Genomic DNA, 23,417 nt, shown 5'->3' with positions numbered 1-23,417 from the left:
CAAAAAAGATAGATGGGAATGAGGCATGTATAAGATATTTAGATGGAAGAAAAGTAGGAAGAATTTAGTAATGAAAGATCAGGGAATTTATTAGATTAATATATTTGTATATTTAGTGTCATGGAAATTCATGGGGGAAAATGTCCACAGTGACTTATGTTATTGTTTTCGTACTTTGATCCAGCAGTATCGTTTTACTGGAAAGGTTTTACATTTCTGGTAAAGGGTGGGGTGAGGTCATTTGAATAGAAATGTTACTGGCAACAGGCCAAATACTAAAATAATTTTCTTTATGTTAAAGAAAACAGTGCCATTAACATAGTTACTGTAAGGTATTTAAAGTTTTCTTTCACTGTCAGAATGAAACCTACCACTATTGATTCTGACTGACTTTACAGGCCTGTCTGTCTGGTTTTATCATTAAAAATCTGCAGGACAGACAAGTGATGTATTCATCTTGACATTGGTAACACTTGTAGTGGACTTTAAAAGTTGCTGAGCAACCAACAGTCCATGGAAATTATTAATCCATAACTTAGTAACACTGTAACTACAGTGTAAAAAATGTAGATAAACTACTAAATTAATTTATTAACATGAAAGAAAGTTCTATTAAGATGGTCACTGTTTCCGTTGTTTCTCATAATGAAACCTACCACTGGATTTCTTCACTATTGAACCCGATTGTCTCTGTAGGCCTGTCTGTCTGGTTTAATCGGTGACAATAAATCTTGTGTACTGACAAGGTTGGAGAATTCTGGTAAAAGGTTGAGGTGAGTTCATTTGAAGAGAAATGTTACTGACAAGTGGCCATGGCCATTTGTTAAGCTGTAAAAAGAAAATACTCTGCGTACTGAAGTTTTATTTTTCCATGTTATTAAAATTTTTTCACTGTTTATTTAATTTATTTCACTTTGAGTTTTCTTTTATTCTCATAAAAAACCTAAAACTGCATTTCTTCACTTTAAGTTCTTACTGTTAACCTGTAAACCTACCTGCTGGGTTTTCTGGTACTGACAGAGGTTTTTATGGAGGCTCTAGAAGAACACTGAGGGGAATTTTTAGGATTGCTTAGTTAAAGAACCAATCAATACAAGTAAAAGTTTAATACTGAAAATGTCTCTTAAATGTATTTAAATATAACTATATACTGCTGTAGAAGTCTTTAGGCTACCTTTTTGGAAGCCACTGGACAAAGCAGGAGAGTATATCTAGAAATGGCCAACTACTTCAGTTATTTAGGTTATTCTGTTTGTTTAATGGCTCAGTCACTAAACCTTTTCTCACATGTCTTCCTCTGATGTCTCTATTAGCAAATTCTGTAATCTAAGCGATGTGAGAATGGGAGTCTGGTAAGGAAAGATGATCAGCAGTTAAGGTTGGGTTTTTTTTTAACCTAAACTGATGAGTTAGAGTGATTATATCTACTAAATCTTAGTAGATATAATGTGTTAGTAAACATATTTGCATGTTAATATTTAGAACTTGCTGTTACATTAATGTCCAAGGTGTCTTTCTGCTGATATATAAAAAGTTGTCTGTTTGGTATATGTTTCCTTCCAAACATATATTATTGCTATTAAGAGCAACAAAACACTAATGGCGAGGGGACAGGACTTTTATTTTATATGTACCAATATTCATAAGAAGAGTAATTTCCTGGACTTGCTGGTTGTTTTGCAAATAAATACATGATGTTGGTTAAACTGGTAGTTTTACAAAATGTGTTTCGAAAATAATTTTTCAACCTGAAAAATGATGTCTTCAAGACCATAATACAAACACGATCACTATAGAACTATAAACTAATAACAAGCAGCTACAGTTCACTGTAGTTTCAACTGTTATGCTTTCTTACCTGTGTCTGCAGTTTTGCGCTGAATGTCAAAGGCCACAGGACCTCTGATGGTGAATCCAAGGTAAAAGGTAACTGAGCGTGGTTTCCAAATTTTGTTTCTCACATTGGCATCGATCTCAATCTCTTTGCCACCAACTCTTGTATACACTTTGTAGTTTCTTACTTCTCCATCAAGTCTGAGAAGGAGCTCTAGAACAGCAGGATTTCTGAAGATTTCTTCTTTCTTCCAGTTATCGCTCCAATCTGCTTCAATCACTTTCAGATGTTTCTCAGTAACATTTCTGTGAACAATTCTCTTCACACCTTCACCTTTCCCAATGAAAAACACAGGAAGGAGGTATCTGTTTCGAAAGTACTTCTTATATGTATTTTCATAAGACTTGTACATTTGCTGAGTTAACTCACTGAGGTCATAATCACATTGGCCTTGATTTCCAGCCCAGTACCAGAGGAGGGAGAACATGTGCAGCTCAGGTGGGTCTTTCTTGCTCGATGGCATTTTCCCTATAAATAGTGTGAGGATGTTGTTGACAAGAGCTGCTTCTGAATCTGCACTTGGACACATTTCTCTACACTTTGTAGATATGTCTTCGAGCTCTGATTGAGTGTATTGTTTGACAAGAAATGACAGCACTTCCACAGACTGGTCATCTAGGTTTCCCTCCTGAAACATCTGGATGAGTTGTTTTGCAGTTGTGTTGTCAACATACTTCTGGTAGCACTCTGAGGTGTCTTCAGATATATATTCAGGATCATCTTTCTCCATTTTAGGCTTTGAGTAAGTCTGAAATTTTTCCAAAAACATGCATTTTCTCTCAATGTCATCTTGCAGGCTTAATATGAGATCATTGAATCTTTGGAGTTTGTTGTCTCCAAGTAATTCGAGGACAGAGCCCATCGATACTTTTTTGGTGAGAACTTTTTCCCAGGTTTCATTTTGACTGACAAGTTTCTTATGCAGAGTTTTGCAGACCTGCAGGTAACCAAACTGCCCTCTGAAGTTATAAAAAGGTGAAACTTTTATATTGCCATGTTTTTTCATGTCTGGTCCATCTTCATCTTCAGCAAGTTTTTCTTCATCTTCAAAAGCTTTAATGGCTTTTTTGGCCAGTCTCAAAATGTCTCTTGGTTCAGAAACCTCATTGTTCATTAGGTGGTTTTTATGGACTTGGCCAAGTGTGTCAGCAACAAATGAATTTTGAGGATCTCTTTCTATTGCTCTCTGTGCCCACATTTCTGCCCGATTGTAGTCTTTTAGTTCTATATAATAAAAACGAGCAAGAGCTTGTGGAAAAAATGGATTTTGACCAAATGCATTTGAGGCCACTTCTAAAACTGTTGCACACTGCTCTTTCCCCTCCATCATTTCAATGTCTAGAATCAGTCTAGAAAACTTTTTCTGTTTGATGTCTGTGCTGTTGACTTGGTCCACTTCTTGTTTCATTTCTCTTTTGGTTAACATCTCTTTGACAAAACCAAGCAACCACAGAGGAATCGGATCTCTGCAAAAACTGTTCACGAAGTTTCTTGTTGTGTCACTTCTGGTCACACCTGCCTTTGCCAACAGTTCAGTACAATATTGTGCTATCATAGTGTGAGCCATGTGGACTTTTTTCTCAGCTCTTCCATCTTCTTGGAATGTGATGATGAGATGACTGAAAGGCTGCATTTGATCCTCCAGTGAAAGGTCATCGTAGTCTTCATGTCTGAGGAAGTCCAGGCACTGAGACTCCAGGAGATATGAACCTGGTACGTAGGCATTCAGCAGGCACAGGAAGGCAGCAAGCTTCAGTGACTGATTTGTTTTTTTGCTGTTTTCTAATGCAGCACATGCCTCCCTGACGTAGTCCTGAGAGAAATTACTTTGCATTATGTTAAAGCCATGAAATTGTTCACATTTATCTTTGTACCTCTTTTGAAGCTCTTCCTTTTTCTTATCAAACTTGTCCTTCTCATTGTCTGAGAGTGTGTTCTTTAGGACAACGTGGTCACTCTGTTGAGGTGCATTGTTTCTCACACAGCTGAGGAAAATGACTACAGGCATACGAGTAACTATCTTCTGCTCAGCAACTGTCATCATAATGTTGATTTCAAGATCTTCCAGGATTTTCTTTTCATTCACTAACAACAGCACAGTGTTCTGGTCGTTTCGACTGCCTGCTGTGAAAAGTTGGACAACCTCTTTTGCAACTTTTGCCATGTCTGAGGTGGAGCCAGTTAAAACAGCACACCTGAAGGTTTTTCTCAAATCCCACATCACCTGCATGGCCATTGTAGTTCCCCCACATCCTGGTTGGTGTGTCAGTTTTACAGCTGATATCCCTGGAAATGTTCTCTTTTTCTGAATTTGTTCCCTGAGTTTCTCATATCCATCTCTTTTGATAAAAGCAGTCCCAAGGGACTCTGCCTGTTCACTGATGTAGAAGTTTAACCACTGAGGTGGGGCCCCTCTGTAAAAATTCTCTTCTGTCTTCCCAGTGAGTGCTGGATCAAAAATTTCTTCAAACTGATTTGCATGGAGAACATGCAACATTGTGCAGGAATCTCTGAATTCACTCCGTACATATACTTCCCCACCTTTAGCAGTGGACAGGGCTGGTCCGTTTGCCATCTTTAGCTTTAGCTGTCCTGTGCTGTAATAAGTTTTAGAAAATGAAAGTAATTTAGTTTGAACTGTTATTTGATCCTAAAGGAGTAGTCTAGATAGTAGCAGACACAACATTAATAAGAGTTTTGTATGCTGGGGTTGCACATTGACCCTATGAAATGTGAAGCACTTGTATATGAAGCCACAATATCAACCCCTAAATTTACCTTCATACACAAAACATTCACTCACTGACTGGATTTTCAGGTACACCTGTTCAACTGCTTGTTAAAATGAACATCTTGTCAGCTAATCATATGGCAATATCTCAATGCATTGTTGTATTTATAAAATCTTTAGGAATCTCCTAAACCCTGGAATTATTCCATGTGCAACTACAGAGTGACCGTACTATCTGCAGCACTCTTTATGTCAAGATATACATTTACAGCATCACATTCATAAAAAGTTTAACATTGTTGCAGATGAAAATTCATACAGATTTTTCTTGCCTTGTCTTTCAGTTGTTGCAAATGTAGCTGAGTTCCTCTCAAATGTTCTGCTGATCTGTGACTGGTAACTATGTTCCATAACCTGGGTACCAGGTAGCTGCTATATATAGTATACAGCCACATGCCACACCCAGGAAACGTTTGTGGGTATATGTATACACCCACCAAAAGACCCGTAGAATGTGAAAATCAAAGTGAGTAGTATGCTATGATCAAAATATTAGAAGGAATCATTTTAGGTAATATATATGGTCACATAAAAAGGTAAATGGGAATGGGGTATATTTAAGATATTTAGATGGAAGAAAATTAAGAATGAAGCTAATAAAGAAAAATTAGGGACTATGTTAAGAGTATAATATTGTATACTTGATGTCCCTCGAACTTCATGAGGAAGAATGTCTACATTGACTTAGGCTATTGTTTTCTCACTTTCTTGCAGCAATCTCTTTTTACTGCAAAGGTTGGACATTTCTGGTAAAGGGTGGGGTGAGTTCATATGAACAGAAATTTTACTGGCAACAGGCCAGTTACATTCTTTACCCATAACTTTGTAACACAGTAAGTACAGTGTAAAAAATGAAGGTCAACTAGTAAATTCATTTGAAACTACGACTAAATTGAAAAAAAAGTTCTATTAACATGTTTGTTGTAAGGAATTTAATATTTTTGTTCTCTCTCATAATGAAACCTATCACTGCATTTCTTCAACACTGATTCTGACTGTCTCTGTAGGCCTGTCTGTCTGGTTTTATCAGTTATCTTGTGTACTGACAAGGTTGGTGATTAACCCGTAAAAGGTTGAAGTGAATTCATTTGAAGAGAAATGTTACTGACAAGAGGCCATGGAAATGTTAATATTTGTAACACTGTAACTGTAAAAAAAAAAAAAGAAAAAGAAAAAAAATACTCAGTGAAGTAAAGTTTCATTTTTCCATGTTATTAAAACATGTTTTTTCTACTTTTATTTAATTTCTTTGACTTTCTTTCATTGTCATAACAAAACCTATAACTGCATTTCTTCACTTTCAGTTCTTACTGTTAACCTGTAAACCTGCCTGCTGGGTTTTCTGGTACTGACAGAGGTTTTTGTTTAGGTCCTGGAGGCAAACTGGAGGATGTTTTTAGGATTGCTTAGTTACCAGAAGAACCAAACAATACTATTCCAAGAAAAAACGTAATGCTGAAAATGTCTCCAAAATGTATTTAAATATAACTGCTGCAGATGGGTTTAGGCTACCTTTTTGGAAGCCACTGGACCAAGCAGGAGAGTAATATCAAGAAATGGCCAAGTACTTCAGTTATTTAGGTTATTGTTCGAGTGGCTCAGTCACAAATCCTTCTTTTTCATTTCTTCCTCTGATGTCTCCATCGGCAAGTTTTCTTCCTTGTAAAAATTGCACTTAATAACTTTACTTTTGTAATTTTGAAGTTTACAAACAGGGGCATGCGAGGAATTTATTCATTTTTAGTGTAAAGTTCATCAGCGTTTTTATTTGTCATCTCTAACTCTGGATCTAAATCTCACCACATCATCCACCTTGAAATTCAAAACTAAGTTATCAAGAAATCTGACAGCAATATGTTCACTCACGCCAATGACAATGGTGACGACGTCGAACAAGAAGAAGTGAGACCTTCTTTCTGATTGTGATTTTTTTCATATTAAACATACACAAGTAAAATGAAATAGAGATTTCCATTAAGTATAGTCGACAAGTATATCACACTCTCACTTAATTATAAATAACATATTAACAACACACACACACATATAAATTCTAAAAAACATTAATGATTTATCCAATTTCTGAACAAAATATTACATAACTCAAATATAATCTTACATTTATATCCATTTAGTTCTTAAATACTTATCGTTTGAATTATAATCCAAAACTCTAATTAGTTTTTAATTAGTTATTAATTAATTATTACAGCTGTATGGCATGCCATAAATTTTAACAGTTTTTTTAATCACGTGACATGTGCGGGTCATAAACCCCTTCTAATATCCCTCCTTGTATACAATATTTTGGGTCAGTTTTTTCTTATTTTGATCCAGCAGTATCGTTTTACTGGAAAGGTTGGACATTCACCCCCTATATGAACTCACTGGCAACAGGCCAAATACCATGTGAAAGAAGAAAGTGCTATTAGCATAGTTACTGTAAGGTATTTAAGCTCTCCTTCATTCTCATAATGAAACCTACCTGTCAGCGCCTGAGACTCAGCCTATTGAGTTATTTTGCATTTTTGATTTCTTATGATGTATTGTGGATAATGTTCAGTTCTAGTGTTATTATTAGTTAGGGTTTAGTCTAGTTAACATTGTCATTCATGCTCTCTGGTTTATGTGTCATTTCTGTCTTGTCCTCTATGTATAACTTTTAGTTATGTCTGTGTCTTGCAGCCCTTAGCTGTAGCCATGTTCCTCTCCTTGTATTTCTTTCTGTTTCCCCAGTCTGTCGTGTATTTCATGTCTGTGTGTTCCAAATCCTATAGTCAAATTTGTGCTGTTATGCCTACGTCTCACCATGTTTCCTGTTTTTTTTTTGAAAGTCTTGTGTTGCCATGTTCAGTGTGTTTAGTTGTATTTCTCCTGTGGTTCATTTGTGTCAGCTGTGTTTCCCCAGTTGTTTCCACTTCTCTCATTATCCTTGTGTGTATTCAAGTTCTCTGTCTTCCTTGGTTCAGTGTCAGGTTATCTGTCTATCTCGCTTCATGTCCATGGATTCTCATGTCACTTAGAGTCTCAGGTTTAGATATGCTCATGTTGTGCTCATGTTATAGTTTCATAATGTTCAGGTTCATGTTCATGTCATAGTTTCCATGTTTTGTTCTAGTTATTCCCAGTTTAGGTTATCATTTAGTCTTTGCCTTTGTTTTGTTTTTTGCTATTATCCTGCATAAACAGCTCGCTTTTCGTTACACTTCAGTTTTGCATCTGGGGTTGGGTCTGCTCTTCAAACACACCGGGTGCCCAGCCGTAACACTAACACTGCTGCTGACTGTCTCAACAGTCAATCAGTCAAAAGTCTACAGGTTTTATCATTAAAAATCTCTAGGATGGACATGTATTCATCCTAAAATTGGAGTGTGGTAACAGAAATTACAAGTTGCTGAGGATTATTTGCACTCAGCATGAAGACAAATAAAGCATTTGGTACTAGTCCAGTGACATTTTCACCTCTCCATCTTCAGATTTTATAACTTCTTAGTTGTCTTTGAAGGAGACGTCCGGGCAACACAGAGTTGGTTAGCAAATATATTTTAATATATAATAGTATATTCATTTTAGCACAATGACAAAATGGCATAATTTCAGTTCAGTCTCATTTAAATCATGACAAAAAGCCACACCTTTATATGTGTTTGAATACCTCATGATGTTTTGCTGCAGTCATTGCAAAATAAATCATGAATCCTGAAGTACTCCTTGCCCCATGAGAGGAAATCCTTAGCAAAAGTGTCTAACAGCATTGAGCCCATAGGATCCAACAGGGTTACTTATGTGAGCTGAAATATTTAATGGTTGTAATGATGCTCCTCACTGCACTCTTAAGGTCAGTGTCACACTAGATCACTTCAATGTCTCACATAACAGGCAGAACTCTTAATCGTATCTATTAAAGAGCAACAGTTCTTGACAAATGTAATGAATTAGATCAACTATGAAACAGCCACACCTGCCACTTGTAACATCAAGTAAGAACTATGCACTTTACAAAAATTAGATAAATGCAGAATATGAGACAAAACATCCCACTGACAGACCGACTGACTCAAAAGGCAGTAACACACAGGCAACTCACAGAGCCCAACAATTAACTGAGAAACACATCAATTTAAATGTTTACATTTTCTTCCTGTGGTAATGGATCCAAACTAGATACCTGGAGAAATGAATATTTATTATGGAGGTTAATAATAAGTTAAAGGTATGACACTACTGATAGAATTTGTAAAAAATAAAAATAAAAAATGCCAAAACCTTTCATGTCAGCTTGAACTGTTAGAAGCCTACAAAAGCCAAACTAAAACCGTAGGAAGCTTTCTTAGCTGTAAGTTAGACCTTTACCCACAGTGGAGCAGGTAATGACTCCATTACAATAATATCAGAATTAAAATGCTTCAGTGCTTAACCTCCATTGTCTGCTACTACAAAACACACATGCCTAGAGATAAAGATTGTTCAGGATGAACATCATGGAAAATTGCTCAAAGTCACGTCACAATTTCAAGTTCATTCACTCCAGCAGTTTGCAACTGAATCAAGTTGGCACTTTTACCTAAGATGGGAACATTTTTATGCATGAAATGTAAACTTTATTTGTCTCAACAAAAGCAAAAACATGTTTTTGTTGTGCAGCTCTAGAGAAATGCAGCACACGAGGTTAAAAACAAAAAACAAAACTTAAGCACAGTTTTCAGGAAAGCCAAACTTAATGCAACTCATTCTTCTAGTGACAGTTCAAAGGTACAATGGAAAACAACAACAAAGAAAACATTGCTGCACAACTTCATTACATCACTCACCGTACATTCAGCATTCCTACAGTAACAACAGCCTCATTGTCATTAACGACATCTCACCTCTGTACAGCATTCTTGTGCAACACGTGCCACATTCAGAGTGATCTGATAGAACTAGATGTGGACATGAGTTGCACACCCTCCCCCCGAGATGCTTCATCAAATATGAACCTACATATTTAGATGTGCTCACACTTCTGCATTTTATCTTAAACAGCTACAAACCACCAAGCTACTCCTCACTACTTACACTAACTACTGTGCACCTTCTCCATCTATCACCCCACAAAAGCACCTTTAACCCTTCATTAAAACTTGACTTTAAACATAAAAAAGGAAATAAAACTCAGGAGCCTCACATGGTGAACATTAAATAGGTTAACAGACCATTATTTGATATAAATGAAAAACTACGTTGTATAAAATATGAATGTAACATACATTATCACCTCATCATGATGTTATATATCTTTTGACTCATTATATTTATAGAAATCTTTGCTTAAAATTCCCTTGCAGCCAATCATATGTCACCAGGTTGTTACACAGAGCTGTTAAATGTAGTCAATTTTCATTGGCTATGGCAGAAACAGGAATTCTGATCGAGCCAATTGCATAAAAAACTACAGTAGCTGCTGTTTGTTCTGATGACAGTTTCCAGCTGTTTTTCACACCAAGTTTTTTTTGTTTATTTGCTTTTTGTGAGTAGAATTAAATAATATCACAAAGAACAATTTGATTGGTTAAACCAAATAGTAGATCTAGGTAAGTTGCTGGGCTAATTAGCTTCATTCTACTTCCCTCATGAGAGGATAACTCACAAAACTCGGGTCTACATTTGTAAAATTTGTATACACCTACATTTACATATGTCCGCACCTTTTATATGTCCTGCTCGTGTTGCAACTTCGAAGTGACAACATACCTCACGTGAACAAAATGGCAGAATGTGATACTGTGACCTTTGTCTTTTGTCATGATTTGGAAACTCTCTGAATCCAATTATTTTACAAGCAGTGACCACAACACACCTGATCAATTACAACACAGTAAAACATAATGTTACATATCAGTAAATACAATTAAATGAATATCACTTTTTAATATATAAAAACTTCACCCAAAGCTGTAACAGCAAAACATAAATGAAGAGAATAACACGAATTAGAAAAAAAAAAACGTTGATGCGTGATCTCCTTAACTAAGCACAATGTGTTCATCCCCTTGGTTTGTTTCCAGTTAGTAAAACAAAATCAGGATATGTAAAAACAACAACAATATATAGGCATTGAATAAATTAATCAATTTAAATCCCAACACAGTGATATATATTCAAAATACATATTTACAACCTATTAAAATAAAAGAGAGAGAGACAAAAAAAATAAGTCCTAAAGGGAAAAAGTTTCTTGAATAAATTTTAATTGACTGTTAGCATTTCATGCTGAAAACTTTCACAATGTCCACCTCTTTTCTGAGCTCACTCATACTAATGTATATAATTGTGAATTTACCATAAATAGACAAGTATTTTAGTAGGTTAAAACTTTTGCAGCATTTAGTAAGTTGATATGCACTTGGTACATGGAAATCCAAATCTGACATCATTTGTGACTGATATGTTAAAATACTATGTGCCGGTGGCTACAAAGGAAAAAGCTAAGGGAAAAGAAAAAAACAAAGCACAAAAACAACAAAAGGGTGCAGCACAGCAACATTTCGGTTGCTGACTATGAATAACCCCAATTAAAACATTTAAATTAAGCTATAATCAGGAGCTAGATCATCAGACAGTTTGATTTTTTTATTTCAAACTACTAACAAACTACCACATAGTTTTATTTCCATTGCTTACTTAAATTCTGAGAGTGAGGAAAAAAACAAAAGCCACTTAGTCACATACATCTAAATCCACAAACTGCTGTTGAAAAAGCAGTTGAAAAATAAATAAAGAGAAAAAAAAATCTTCTAATCTTCGTTTGCTGACTTTTTTTGAACAACAGTGGAAACACATGCCAAAAAAAAAAAAAAAAAGATCTCTTCACAGGAAATGGTAAGTGGCGATTAAACATTCATGGCCGATAATTTCACTCAATTTAACACTGAAAGACCATTACCCACAGGTCATAGCAGTGAGTACAACTGCCTCCCCTTACCTGACAAAATGCTCATGGTTCAGGTCTGATAGATGCAGTGGTCCCACTTTGTGTTCAACAGGCTAAATCAGGAGGGCAGCCACCGCTTCACTTGGGGTCCGGCCTAGTCTGGACTCTGAGGGGAAAATCCACCCAGAAATACTTTGACACTGTTCAACTAAAATCCATTTGGTGATACTATTCATTTAAGAAAAAGTTTACCAAAAACACGTCTACTTTACTTTCTCCTTGTGTGAAGGTTTGAGTTTAAAGCAATACAACCAGTGAGGGTTTTTTGTTAACTCAGAAACCGGCTGATGTTGTCAAAAAGTCAAAAATGTAGAAGTCACTATCATAAGTTACTGTGCTAATATGGTATGGTCATTCGAGAAGCTTCTTCAGTTCTAGGGTCAAATGGTGGAGAGCCCCAGATTTAAATCCAGACTCTCCACCAGGAGCTTTTCCAGATGCTTTTCTTCCCATGCTCCTTAGATTTAGAGTTTTTTCTTCTGTTTCCTGTTGTCTTCTTGAGTTTCAGTGCATTTGACTGCTCAGGGCCACCATACAAACAGCCATTATCTGTCAATATTGGTTGGCCGATATATCACAGCACTGCACACACAGAGTGAAAACTAAGCAGAATCAATGATTGAAAACTGATTACAAGTTTTAGACAATGTTCATGACCATCCACTGTTGAATAATTATAACCTCCCCCCCAACCAAAAAAAAAAAAAAAAAAAAAAAATTAAAACGTGTTCACAATAATGTCAGTGTCATAAGTTTCATGTTGGAATGGGGCCACAATCCTCGGGTGAACTTGAGTGTGTGCACCAGATTTCCTGTCAATCAGTTCAATAAGTATTGATATACTTTACTATGGACCCAACTGGTGAACGGGACTGAACGCATAAAAGCTAAACCTCAGATCGATTTAACACGTAGCGTATCTATAACAGTGTTAAAGTATTTAAAGGTGGATTATTCCAGTACTATAAAAAGCTTGATCTGGCCTTGATTAGCTGGATGCTTTATATATAAAAAATAAATGTCCAGCGTTGGTGGTTAACCTCAGCATATGATTGCATTCATTAAAGGACTTTTGACTAAGACTTGGCTTGCTAAAGAGCAGAATGAGAGCTTTACAGTATAGTTGGTCTAACAAGGTATAATTCCCCAGTTTCAAACAATGAACATTGGAAAACAAACACTTTTCTTTCCAAACACTGCACAGTTCCTTAAAAGTGCCACTCCATCCAGTACATACATCATGCAATGTCAACACAAGAATATCAGGATCTTTGTCAAACACCCTGACTAGTCACAATTAAAGAGCTCAGTTCCTTAGATTAAGCGGTTTGTTGGGAGGTTATGTTACAGTGCAGTTTTCCTACAGACATAAATGCATAGGATACAAATCAGTCAAACACTACAATAAACGTCAAGCAATACAAAAAGAAAAGGAGAAATAGAACAGAAGCAGATCACAAAAACTGTGATCGAAATAAAAGTCTTGGTCATTGGCACTGGGGGTCGGAGTGGAAGGGAAGCGGGGCGGTAGCGGGGCTGGAATAAATAACTAGTCATACACTGATAAGATTTATATATGGTTGCCTCATTTTTGGATCCTACAGCTGTGAGGACAACAAAGACAGGTGCAGAAACAGACCACAAACATTCTGTACACACTAACACTGAAGTCCTTAGCAAATTTCAGAATAAAAGTAGCGTCACTCTCTAAAAAAAGTGAGAGCCGTTTGGTGATCGACTTGACGTGCGTGCGCCTCGCACACAAACTCTCACAGTTCTGGAAAATTTTTAGGGGTAAACACAAAGTCTGCTAAGGCTTCATCGTGGGGATAAGAGATACACAGTGTTCAAAAGAGCAGTTATTATAGTTTAGTTTCAACAGTCTTGCTAGCGATTGTGTTTGGTGCATGGCAGGAGAGGCATAGTCAGCTTAGGTTAGGTTATGAGCCGCTGTGTGCATTAGAGATCCTTGTCACAATTATGTACACTTAAATAAATGTATGTGTTACTGTCACATGCCATGTTTTTTTGTCTTTCTTTCTGATGCTTTCTGCCATTCTGCACCTTGACTTGAACCTTTATTTTTCCCAGAGGCCTTAACTTGTCTACCAGTCGGAGAGAAATCACATGCGGGTCAGTTATTTCCTGTGCAACAAATGAAACGAAAAAAAATTACTTGTATGTATAAATACCGCATGGGAATCTTTTTACATAGTATATATGATATCTTATATATTCTGTTAAAATATACTTTTCAGTTTTCTAGAGTAGTCCAAAGTTTGTCTTTCATCTTACTTTCAACTCATGATACTGATTACTTAAAATTAGGGTGAAAGTCGGCACAGACAGTGGAAATTTGCTGCTAGAGTCGAGCTCTCAATATATTATTTCTGCTATATTATATTGTAATATATTATTTGTATATCAACGTCTCTAATCAGCTCATACAAAAGATTTTCATGCTAACAGGTGATGGAAAAAAACTTCAATAATATAGAAATGACTGCTATAGATTTTATATCTAAATAACTCTTGCTATGACTGTGAGCTAAAGGCAGATATTGGCTTTTCCTATGTAAATCAACTTCATAAAGCTTCCTCTAAAATACTAAGACTTCATGAAAAATGATAAATAATGATTTATTTAACAGTATAGCTCCATCCACACAGGAGGCGATTTACTGATGATTGGTCGCTAGCAGTCAGCATGTCAAACAGTGATATCTTGAGCTTGAGCTAAACTGAGACAAGTTTAACTTAAGACCTGCCCACTTTGTGCAGCAAGCACTTTTTCCTCCTTTTTTTTCCCACTTTGAGTCTCTGAATGTGACTTTCTATGGTTGTTTCCTGTGTGGACGGGGCTGAAAGGGAATGAATATAAAACCGTTAGCTGAATAATAGTCAATTAAGTACTTTTTTCTGGATTTGTTTCTAAAATGGCAACAATGTGGTAACTTGATAACTGTTGTTTTTAATAAACTATGATATATTCAAAGGCAATAGTTACACATCTGTGGAAATACGGTGTTTCGTTTTTCACGGTTTCTTCCCAAATTTTTGAAGCCATTCACAAATCCAGGTTGCAGTGTAGTGTACCTACGAAATGCTAACCAGAAGTGAATTGAGAATTATAATAATAAGATTTTCATTAGCCAGTTTGACGGTAATTAGTATGCAAACGTCTACCTTGATTCCTTGCTTCTTTGAAACAGCACCAGTGCTGCTTATCTACCTAATGTTATTAGGCTAAGATATTGTCTATGGGTTGCCATGGTTGCACAGAATAAATTCAATCACCTTATTATGACATTAGATGACACATGTTAGCTGCTCTAAATAGAGGTCAACAGTAACAACATACCCAATTTCTGGAAGTGAATTTCTCATTCATTTTCTCCATAGATTTCACTCAAAAAAACCTTCTAGTCTTCTCAAATGTATTCTTATTCATTTTTTGTCGGTTAGCATAGCTTGGAAGAGTACTTTGTTCCTGATTGCAATAACTGTCCTGGTGCTTTCTTAAATTTTGTGTTACTCAGTAAGGAACCTGATGTTCATGGGTTTAAACACCAACAAGTATCTCTTTTCCATGACATCTTGAATAAAGCAGTTTCTATTGAAACAAAGTTGATGTAATACAGACTTCCTGTTCCTACAGGAGCACACACCATCGTTTCATACTTGTACCTCAAGGTAAGCCTCCTTTGGTGTGTTCCATCTTTATGGCTCGTACTCAAACCCACTATGGAGAATATGAATGGGATTTTTACTCCGTGGCCTCACTGTTGTGCTTTATAGAACAACATAAAAACCACAAAGGTAATGCCACAAACAGAATATGTGCAATAAGATCACCCTCTCTATAAGGTACCTTCAGTAGTACCTGAGAACCACTGCTACTATGACTTCTCTAAGGTTGACTTCTCTTGAGCATGGGTTAAAAAAGTCAGCAAATAGAACAAAATAAAACCTGGTATGCACATGCCAAATGTTAAATAACTGGTGCTGCTGATTCATTTGTATAACATGGAGGCATTTGTAGCAGTGACCTAGCTAGCTGGCGGAACAAATCGGCTGCCGGATTCATGTATAGCTAACACTGGGTTTGATTAGCTTAACTTATCTTAAAGATCTGAAAGAGACTGAAACATCCAGTCTGACTCTGTCATAAAGTTCTTCGAAGGATTTTAAATTTAATTTGTTAGGCTATCGACAGGCTGTCCACTCCAGTATTCCCAGTCTTTATGCTAATGCTAATCTTCTTTTAAGCAGCTTAAGCTGCACATTACATGAACCCTGTCACAGAAATGAACCAGAGGAATATGTTATGTATGATTACTTTTAATATTTAATTGCTTTAATCGCTGCAGTTTTGATTTTAAAATTACTTCTGATAATGCAGATTACTGTTTACATTTCTTACATGGTAGTTCAGTAGTTTTTACACAATTGTTTGTGACATTTTGGCTAATTTGCACATTCAAGGCAAAAAAAACAATAGAAACATTTAACTAGTGGTTAATTCTGTTAGTCTAAGTATATTGCATTATACCTATAATCCATATACACCTTTAGTATTTCTGTTTCTTCTTCTTTAAAATTAGATTTTGGAAAAAATAAATGAGCCATTGTTTAGTTTAGAGGCAGGGGGTTGTAATTTCTGCTTCCTCTTGGGAGGATGTAGTCTTTGTTTTAAATTTGACAACCTTGACTGTCATGCACACACAGATGGTTGCAATAAACACAGTATCAAAGATCACACTCATTCTGAACTGACCCACTCAGTGCCTTAATCGGGGGCAGACTTTGGCTCTCTCTCTCTCTCTCTCTCTCTCCACACACATACTCTGTTGGTCCGTCTCCAGATTTCTTCATGTAATGTCTTTTTTTCTGCAGCTTCCAGTCTCTCCACAGCTTGGGAAGAGTCTGCGTCACTATGATCGGATTGGTTGCTTGTGTTGGTGGCGGCCTGCGTGGTTCTGGTATGTGGTAATGCAGGGAAAGGGGGTGGGGGTACGTGGCTGGATGTGCGAAGGGGTGAAGAAGGAAGGGCTGGCCAAAGACGGTTGATTGGATAACTGGAGTGCCAGGAGTGAAGAAATCAAGGTGCCAAGATCAGGGCTGGACTTCGTGACCTCATGCTTTTTTAGGGGGTGGGGCCAACTTGATGATCTCATCTTCAGATGGCTGGCGGATGATGTCTTTATTTCACAGCGGAGGGGTGAAATGTTGGAAAAAGAGAGTTGAGAGAAAGAAAGGGTAATCATAAGAAACCTGGTCTTTCAAAAGGTGCAAGACAACAAGTATAAGACAGCACATTAAAAACAAATGATTTAAGTCTTTTCTCACGTAAAGTAAATGCTTCTACAGATATCCGACTCACACAGCTCGATTTATAGCTGTTTATAGCTATTGTTAAGACTAGACTCAGTTTCAGGCATAAGGAACGTTTTCTGCTGCTTCGCGTTAACACAATACACAGCATCAGAATAAACTTTGATTTCTCATCAAAAATGTGCCGACAACGCTAGAAAGATTTTCCACCAGAAACTTGTTAAATGTTATGTTTGAAGTCCAGTGTGCCAGCTCAAATTTGGGCATACGAATGTGAATTCAGTTTGCTATTTGCCCAATGCAAAACAGTATAATTTTTAGTTTTCAACTAATTTTTAAAAAGATTTCTAAAGTATTTGCGTTTTCTTGTGTTTGTGACATGCACCGTCATAAAAACCAGCAAAAACAAGCTGTCCATGTCCTCACACCTGTCTCCCTGTGGGATTGCTCCTCTCTCTGATTCCTGTTCTTCTGTCTCTATTCTCTAGTAATAACACAAGTTAGCAAGCAGCTGTTAAAAGTTAGCAAACAAAAGTTGCTTTTTTCTAAAAGATTCTAATGTGATTTACTTTTTTTTGCAAAGTGCTAAAATTGAAAACTCCCAAATAACAATGTTAGTTATGTTCTATCTTTAAAAATCTAATTTTGTACTTAGTAAATGAGTACTGCCAATTAAGGGCAGCTAATGTCAGTTAGTGTCTTAACATTATGTCCTTACATTATGTGTCAGTTTAATGAATTTGTTCATCACTATACAAACAGCAGGACTAAGAACATTCATGACATTTTTGGTGCCTTTTATTTTTACTAAGTAACATCCAGAAAAGAGAAAAATATTGAATTAAAGGACATATTTGAAGGCAATTGGCAGCAGCTGAAAGCTTTAAATTTTTGTTTTTAATTTAATTTTTTAACTTTTTATTGTAATTTAAAAGTTTCATTACAGCAACGATCTGAAAAGATTACATTTTTCTTCTTCTTTTGCCTGATAAAATCATTAGTTATGTCAGTGTCACATTTTTGTAGCACTTTGATTATTAGTAATTAAACAAGATGAACAAACTTCGATGGAAAGATAAAGAATGATGATGATGACGAGGAAACAACAAGACTTATTTGACCATTGTCCTCACATTTTTATGTTGTTATAACCTCACTCTATTACAAGACAAAAATATTGTAATAAACTAAACAAAAAACTAAATAAATGAATAGGTAGAGAATGGAAATGAACATTTTCAGTTCAACATGAAGCCTCTGAATTAATTTAACCTCTCAAAAGCTGACAGGTTATTGCAGTCTATTGGAAATTGCAGTCTGTTTAATACCAGCAGTATATTTCAACCTCATAATTAAATCTGTGTCTAAAATGTTGAAAGTAAAACATGAGATTTAATTTAAAAATAAAAAAGGGGAAACGGAGGAAACTGAAATGCGGCTGATACGACATAATAATTACTTTATTTCTCACATATTGGTCTTCCAGTAATGCTGAAGCTTTAGTTGTGACTTTACATATTACTGGTTAATGATTACAACATCAAGTATAACCATGTAAAACACGATTTCTTTTTAATCTATTTTATGAGCAGATCAGCCCGTTTCATACATTTACTGAGAATGAAGATCACTGAAGAAGCTGTTCAGGCAGTTATTCGGTTGAGCCACTAGAGAGCAGAACTAGATCAGATTTGGGAGAACATTAAACCAAACAGGGAACAATCTTTCAAATAAACAAATTCAACTTTCTCAATTTTTAAGACAGAGCGTGCTACCTTTGTATTTCTTGGCCGAAGGGATGCGTGTGAGCTTGGTGTCGATCTCATCATCCTCAGAAATCTTGAGCACTTTGGTGCGATACTCGATCACCCTTGTCAGCAGGTCCGGTCGCCGTGAGATCTCAAAGATGTGTTCGATGTACGACAGGTTATCTGCATTAGGAAGCATTATTAGAGGAGATTTTTTGGCTCATAAAGGTGTTTCTGACATCAATTTAAGCCACATATGAAAAGAACCATAACAAGAAGTGGATCTAATTTATGTCTCTCACCCTGGGCCAGCTTGTCATTCTTCTCCAGGTAGCTGAACCACTCTTTGGAGGAGGTGATGTTGTTGCTCTGGTCCTCAGGGATGTCCTCCTTGCAGGCAGATTTGAGCTGCTCCAAGTCCTCGTTGGTGATGTTTTCAGACAGGTCGCTGAGCAGAGAGCTGTACTCCGCCATGGTCTGGTCACGGGAAGAGGGAAGAGAAAGAAAGGTGAGAATTGAAATAATGTTAAGTTGCAACGATGGCAGCGCGAAAGAACAAAATCTACAGCGATGAGAGAAAGAGGTTCCTAAATTATCTCAATCTAATATTGCTGTGTGCAGCAGCAGCAAGCAGCCCACCTACTTCCCAGACTTCACAATGGAAAACAGCGAGAAAAACTTAGCTGATGACAATAGCATACCGTCAGGGTGGGATGGAAAAGCACAAAGACACAGAGTCATCTCCTTTCTTTAAGGTCATTTGCTGCCAGAGTTTGGTTTTTAGCAGAGAGTTGGAAGAGGAGACTGACTGAAGAGAAAAAACAGGACCAATCTGGACAAAACACAGACTTTTAACCATAACAAGAAGGCCCCAAAGGGAAGATCTTTTAACCCAGAGGAGGATTTTATTTAACATTCAGTCTATTTTTCTCCACCACAAGTCGATGGATTTATTTTGATAATCTTTTTATTTCATATAGGTTTCGCAGATCTCCCATTTGTCCAGAAAACGATTAAAAATACATCAGAGAATATCATAAATGAAGATATCTGACATGTAATGATAACAATGAATATGGGCACTGCATTTTATTCGGGGTCAACACCAGCTTCTTCTTGCAGGGTGTAAAATATGGATGCAAAACAAAAGCACTTCTTACTCCTGCTTATGCAAACCTTTGTGACTGTCTCCCCCTAGTGAAATGACTGAAAATGACAGTTTCTTTGTTTGTTGGCTTTTCTGTGTGTTTCAGTTCAATTCAATTCAATTTTATGAATACATCGCCAAGCCACAACAGCAGTCACCTCAAGGCACTTTATATTGTAAGGTAAAGACCCTGCACTTATTCAAGGAAAACAGAGAAAACCCAACAATTTCAGGACTTTGAAATTGTTGCGGCTAAACATGTGACTCCTGGTTTCGACTGGGGAGGAGACCAGAGGGGAAAAAAAAAACAGTTTGTGAGCAGGATTCTACATTCACTGGCCAGAGAAATAGGTACACCTTGCAAATACCACCGTGGTCCTCCTTTTACCTTCAGAACTGTCCTAACATTTCATGGCAAAGACTCAACAATATGCTGCAAATACTCCTCAGAGTTCGGTCCCAGTTGACATGACAGCATCACAATCTGTTGCAGATTTGTCAGCCGCACATCCTTGATGTGGATCTCCTGTTCATGCTTTGATGTTGTACACTAAACTGTGATTCTACCATCTGAACGTCACAGGAGAAACAAATCGAGAATGAGACCGGGCAACGTTTTTTCAGATCATCTGTTGCCTAGTTTTCACGATCCTGTGTTCATTACAGCTTTTGTTTGCTGTTCTGAGCTGACAGGAGTGGCACCTGGGGTCGTCTTCTGCAGAAACTCAGAGAGAAGAGGGGTTGAGCAGGTGTACCTAATATTATGGCTTATAGTGTATACCCAGATTTGAAAGGAAAATGTCCTGGCACTGAAATGACAGCCAGAGCTCCATCCCCCCCACCCAATATAAGATATAAGCTCCAGATCAGAAGTAGAGGACATCATCTTATGAATCGTTTGCTGTGAAATCATGATCCACAAGGGGACGGCAGCACACACTTTGGGAACAGCTGACACACATTATTATGTAATCCACTGGAGCTACGATGTAATAAATATTCATTCTGGGGGGATAACGTGAAATTCTATAAACAGAGTCAAGACAGTAATTTTTTACATCTCTATTTACACTTAAAATAAAGCTGTGCTTCCTTATGTTTTACTTCAATACCAGTTTGAATAACAGATTTTGAGGCTAACAGTTTTGACTCACAATTTTTCCTTCTCCTAACATCTGCTTCTTTTCAGCTTTGACGTGAAATGTAAGCAGTGGTCAGAAGATTCAGTACACAGGCATGCTGTGGTCAGAGATCACACCAGCGGCAAAGGAGCGTGCATTTTAAGGATTTTAGGGTTAAGGTTGTTCTTACAAAGACATAGTATGAGGGTATTTGTTTTTGTGTGTGTCAGTGTGTAGGAGTGGGTGAAAAAAGGGACACCCCCCCCCCCCCCCACACACACACACACACACACAAAGTAAAACAGAGGCATAAACTGACAGTGTGTCAGACATGTTGCGCAGCCTGTTTGCTCCGCTCAGCGCCGCTGGTTTAGAGGAAGCAAAGAAAGTGCACCATGAGGTCAAATGCAAGCTTTTATAGTGAGACTGTAAATCATATCTCGGGTTTATCATATTTGGGTCGAGGGATTTGCACGCACTTTCATATTCAGATGACTGTGTAGCGATGATCTGCATGAGGTGAAGAGAGAGGGAGGAGCAAACAGACATATTTTTGCAGGTGCTGTGTTAAATCATTTATATTTATATTCATGAATCTGTTTTTGTGGGAGCACAGTGGTGAAGCGCTTAGCACTTCACCAAGCAGGTCCTCCTATCTGGAGCTTGCATGTTCCCTCCAGATAATCCTCCTGCCTCCCACAGGCAGGTGTGTCTGTAGGTGTGAATGCGAATGTAAATAGTTGTCTGTCTTTAAGTGTTATCCCCACAATAGTTTAGCAGCCAGTCCAGGGTGTAACGTGCCTCTCAGCCTTTGACACCATGGAAGCTCCAGACCTTAAACTGGAAAAGCATTCATTTCACATTATATATATTTTAACATACACATATTATTTTTGTCCTGATTAAACAAATGATGATTGTATCATCTTAATTCTTAGGTAAACTAAAGTTGTCACAAGTAAGCTCACTCTTAATTGTTGCAGCTTACTTATAACATGGTTTGACATTTTTAAATGCCACACACACACACACACACACACACACACACACACACACACACACACACACACACACACACACACACACACACACACACACACTTAATTCTCCCTGGTTTGCACTGTGAAGTCTGGTGACAAAGATAGAGGGGCTGAGACATAGTGGGCTGCCAATGCTAATTTTTCCAGCATTTTCCAACCAATCACATGGCTGCCTCAGGATTTCCAAAGTCCTGGAGAGATTCCTTCGTCCCTGAGAGAGTTTACTGAGGCTGCAGATTAGCTTTGTTGAAATGATTAAGGTCACCTAAAAAACAAACCAAAAAAAAGTCTCTCTAGGAACTCGACAGGATCTGTTGTTTTGCTCTGGGACACTTTGGGCAACTTTGGGGAGTTAGACAAGTTGTAGCAGGGCCTTCTATAAATCCTACAAGTGCAACATAATTATACTTAAAATTAAACATGAACTGTTCATTTGATATCTTTCTGTCCCATCCCCCCCGGTCGCTTGTCCCTGGGATACATGCAGCTGGCGAGAAGCAGCAGCTCTGTGCAGTGCATCATGGGCACTGGCACGCAGGTCTGTCTGCCTCTGATCCCCTCAGTCTCATCACAGTGAACACAGCATACAGAGAGCCCAGAAGAGCTCCATGATCAGCGGCGTGACCTATATAACGGTGCTGCTGCCTACCGCTGCCACCAGAGGGCCCCCACTCGCTGTGGAGCGTTACATAGCGTAGAGGCAGCTTTGCTTGCTCAAGCAATAGCATCTCACTGCACAGCAATATCATCCTAGCCTCATCAAAGGGGGCGTTATATTTGTGCCTGAAACTACAACACCACATGCACTACTTTCTAAGCTCGATCATTCAGAAAGTAACCTGTTACCTTTTATGCACACTAGAAGAAAAAAAAGTAGAGTCAACAGCTGGTGACTTGATGAACAGATACTGACAGAGCGACTAAGTCTTCAAATCAGCACTCGATGTGTGGGCCAACGCAGAGCCTCAGAGCAAATATGATGGCTAATGTAATCGTCCCAGAGGCTGATTTAAGGTCACATTTGTTTGTCTCTAATGGCTAATGGTTGCATTTGGATTAGAACCCTGATCTCAGCCTCGGGGCGAGAGCACAATGATGACAGAGCATTTCTACAGTGCGTGCATGCTTGTGTGTGTGTGTGTGTGTGTGTGTGTTATTTCAGTCTTAAATGTCATATTCATCTCCTCTCCAACCAGAGCAACTTGCTCAATCAACACAAAGCTCTGCGTGGGAGAGAGCAGGAATATGCACCTTAACTCCACTGAATACAATGAGGATCTCAATACTGTGTGTGTGTGTATGTCTGTGTGTGTTTGTGTGTGTGTGTGCTCAAGTGAATGCATGCTTGTATGCTTCAGCTCATGAGCTT

General features: G+C 37.6%; 1 protein-coding gene across 1 annotated transcript in view; it reads right to left on the bottom strand.

Annotated features, from left to right (window-relative positions):
- Positions 1-8,392: 8,392 nt before the first annotated feature.
- pea15 (proliferation and apoptosis adaptor protein 15) overlaps positions 8,393-23,417 on the bottom strand; it is a 66,787-nt gene continuing 51,762 nt past the window's right edge. Inside the window, exons 2-4 of the mRNA XM_080905545.1 lie at positions 19,043-19,217; positions 18,768-18,923; positions 8,393-16,859 (exon numbers count right to left, since the gene is read on the bottom strand). Of these exons, the coding sequence (XP_080761671.1) occupies positions 16,795-16,859; positions 18,768-18,923; positions 19,043-19,214 (393 nt within the window). The 5' untranslated portion in view covers positions 19,215-19,217 and the 3' untranslated portion in view covers positions 8,393-16,794. The remainder of the gene's footprint in view (positions 16,860-18,767; positions 18,924-19,042; positions 19,218-23,417) is intronic.

Source organism: Rhamphochromis sp. 'chilingali', assembly GCF_963969265.1.
Source record: "Rhamphochromis sp. 'chilingali' genome assembly, chromosome: 1".
NCBI lineage: Eukaryota > Metazoa > Chordata > Actinopteri > Cichliformes > Cichlidae > Rhamphochromis > Rhamphochromis sp. 'chilingali'.
Note: the sequence above shows the minus strand (reverse complement) of the source record. Positions and strands in the feature narration are given on the sequence as shown.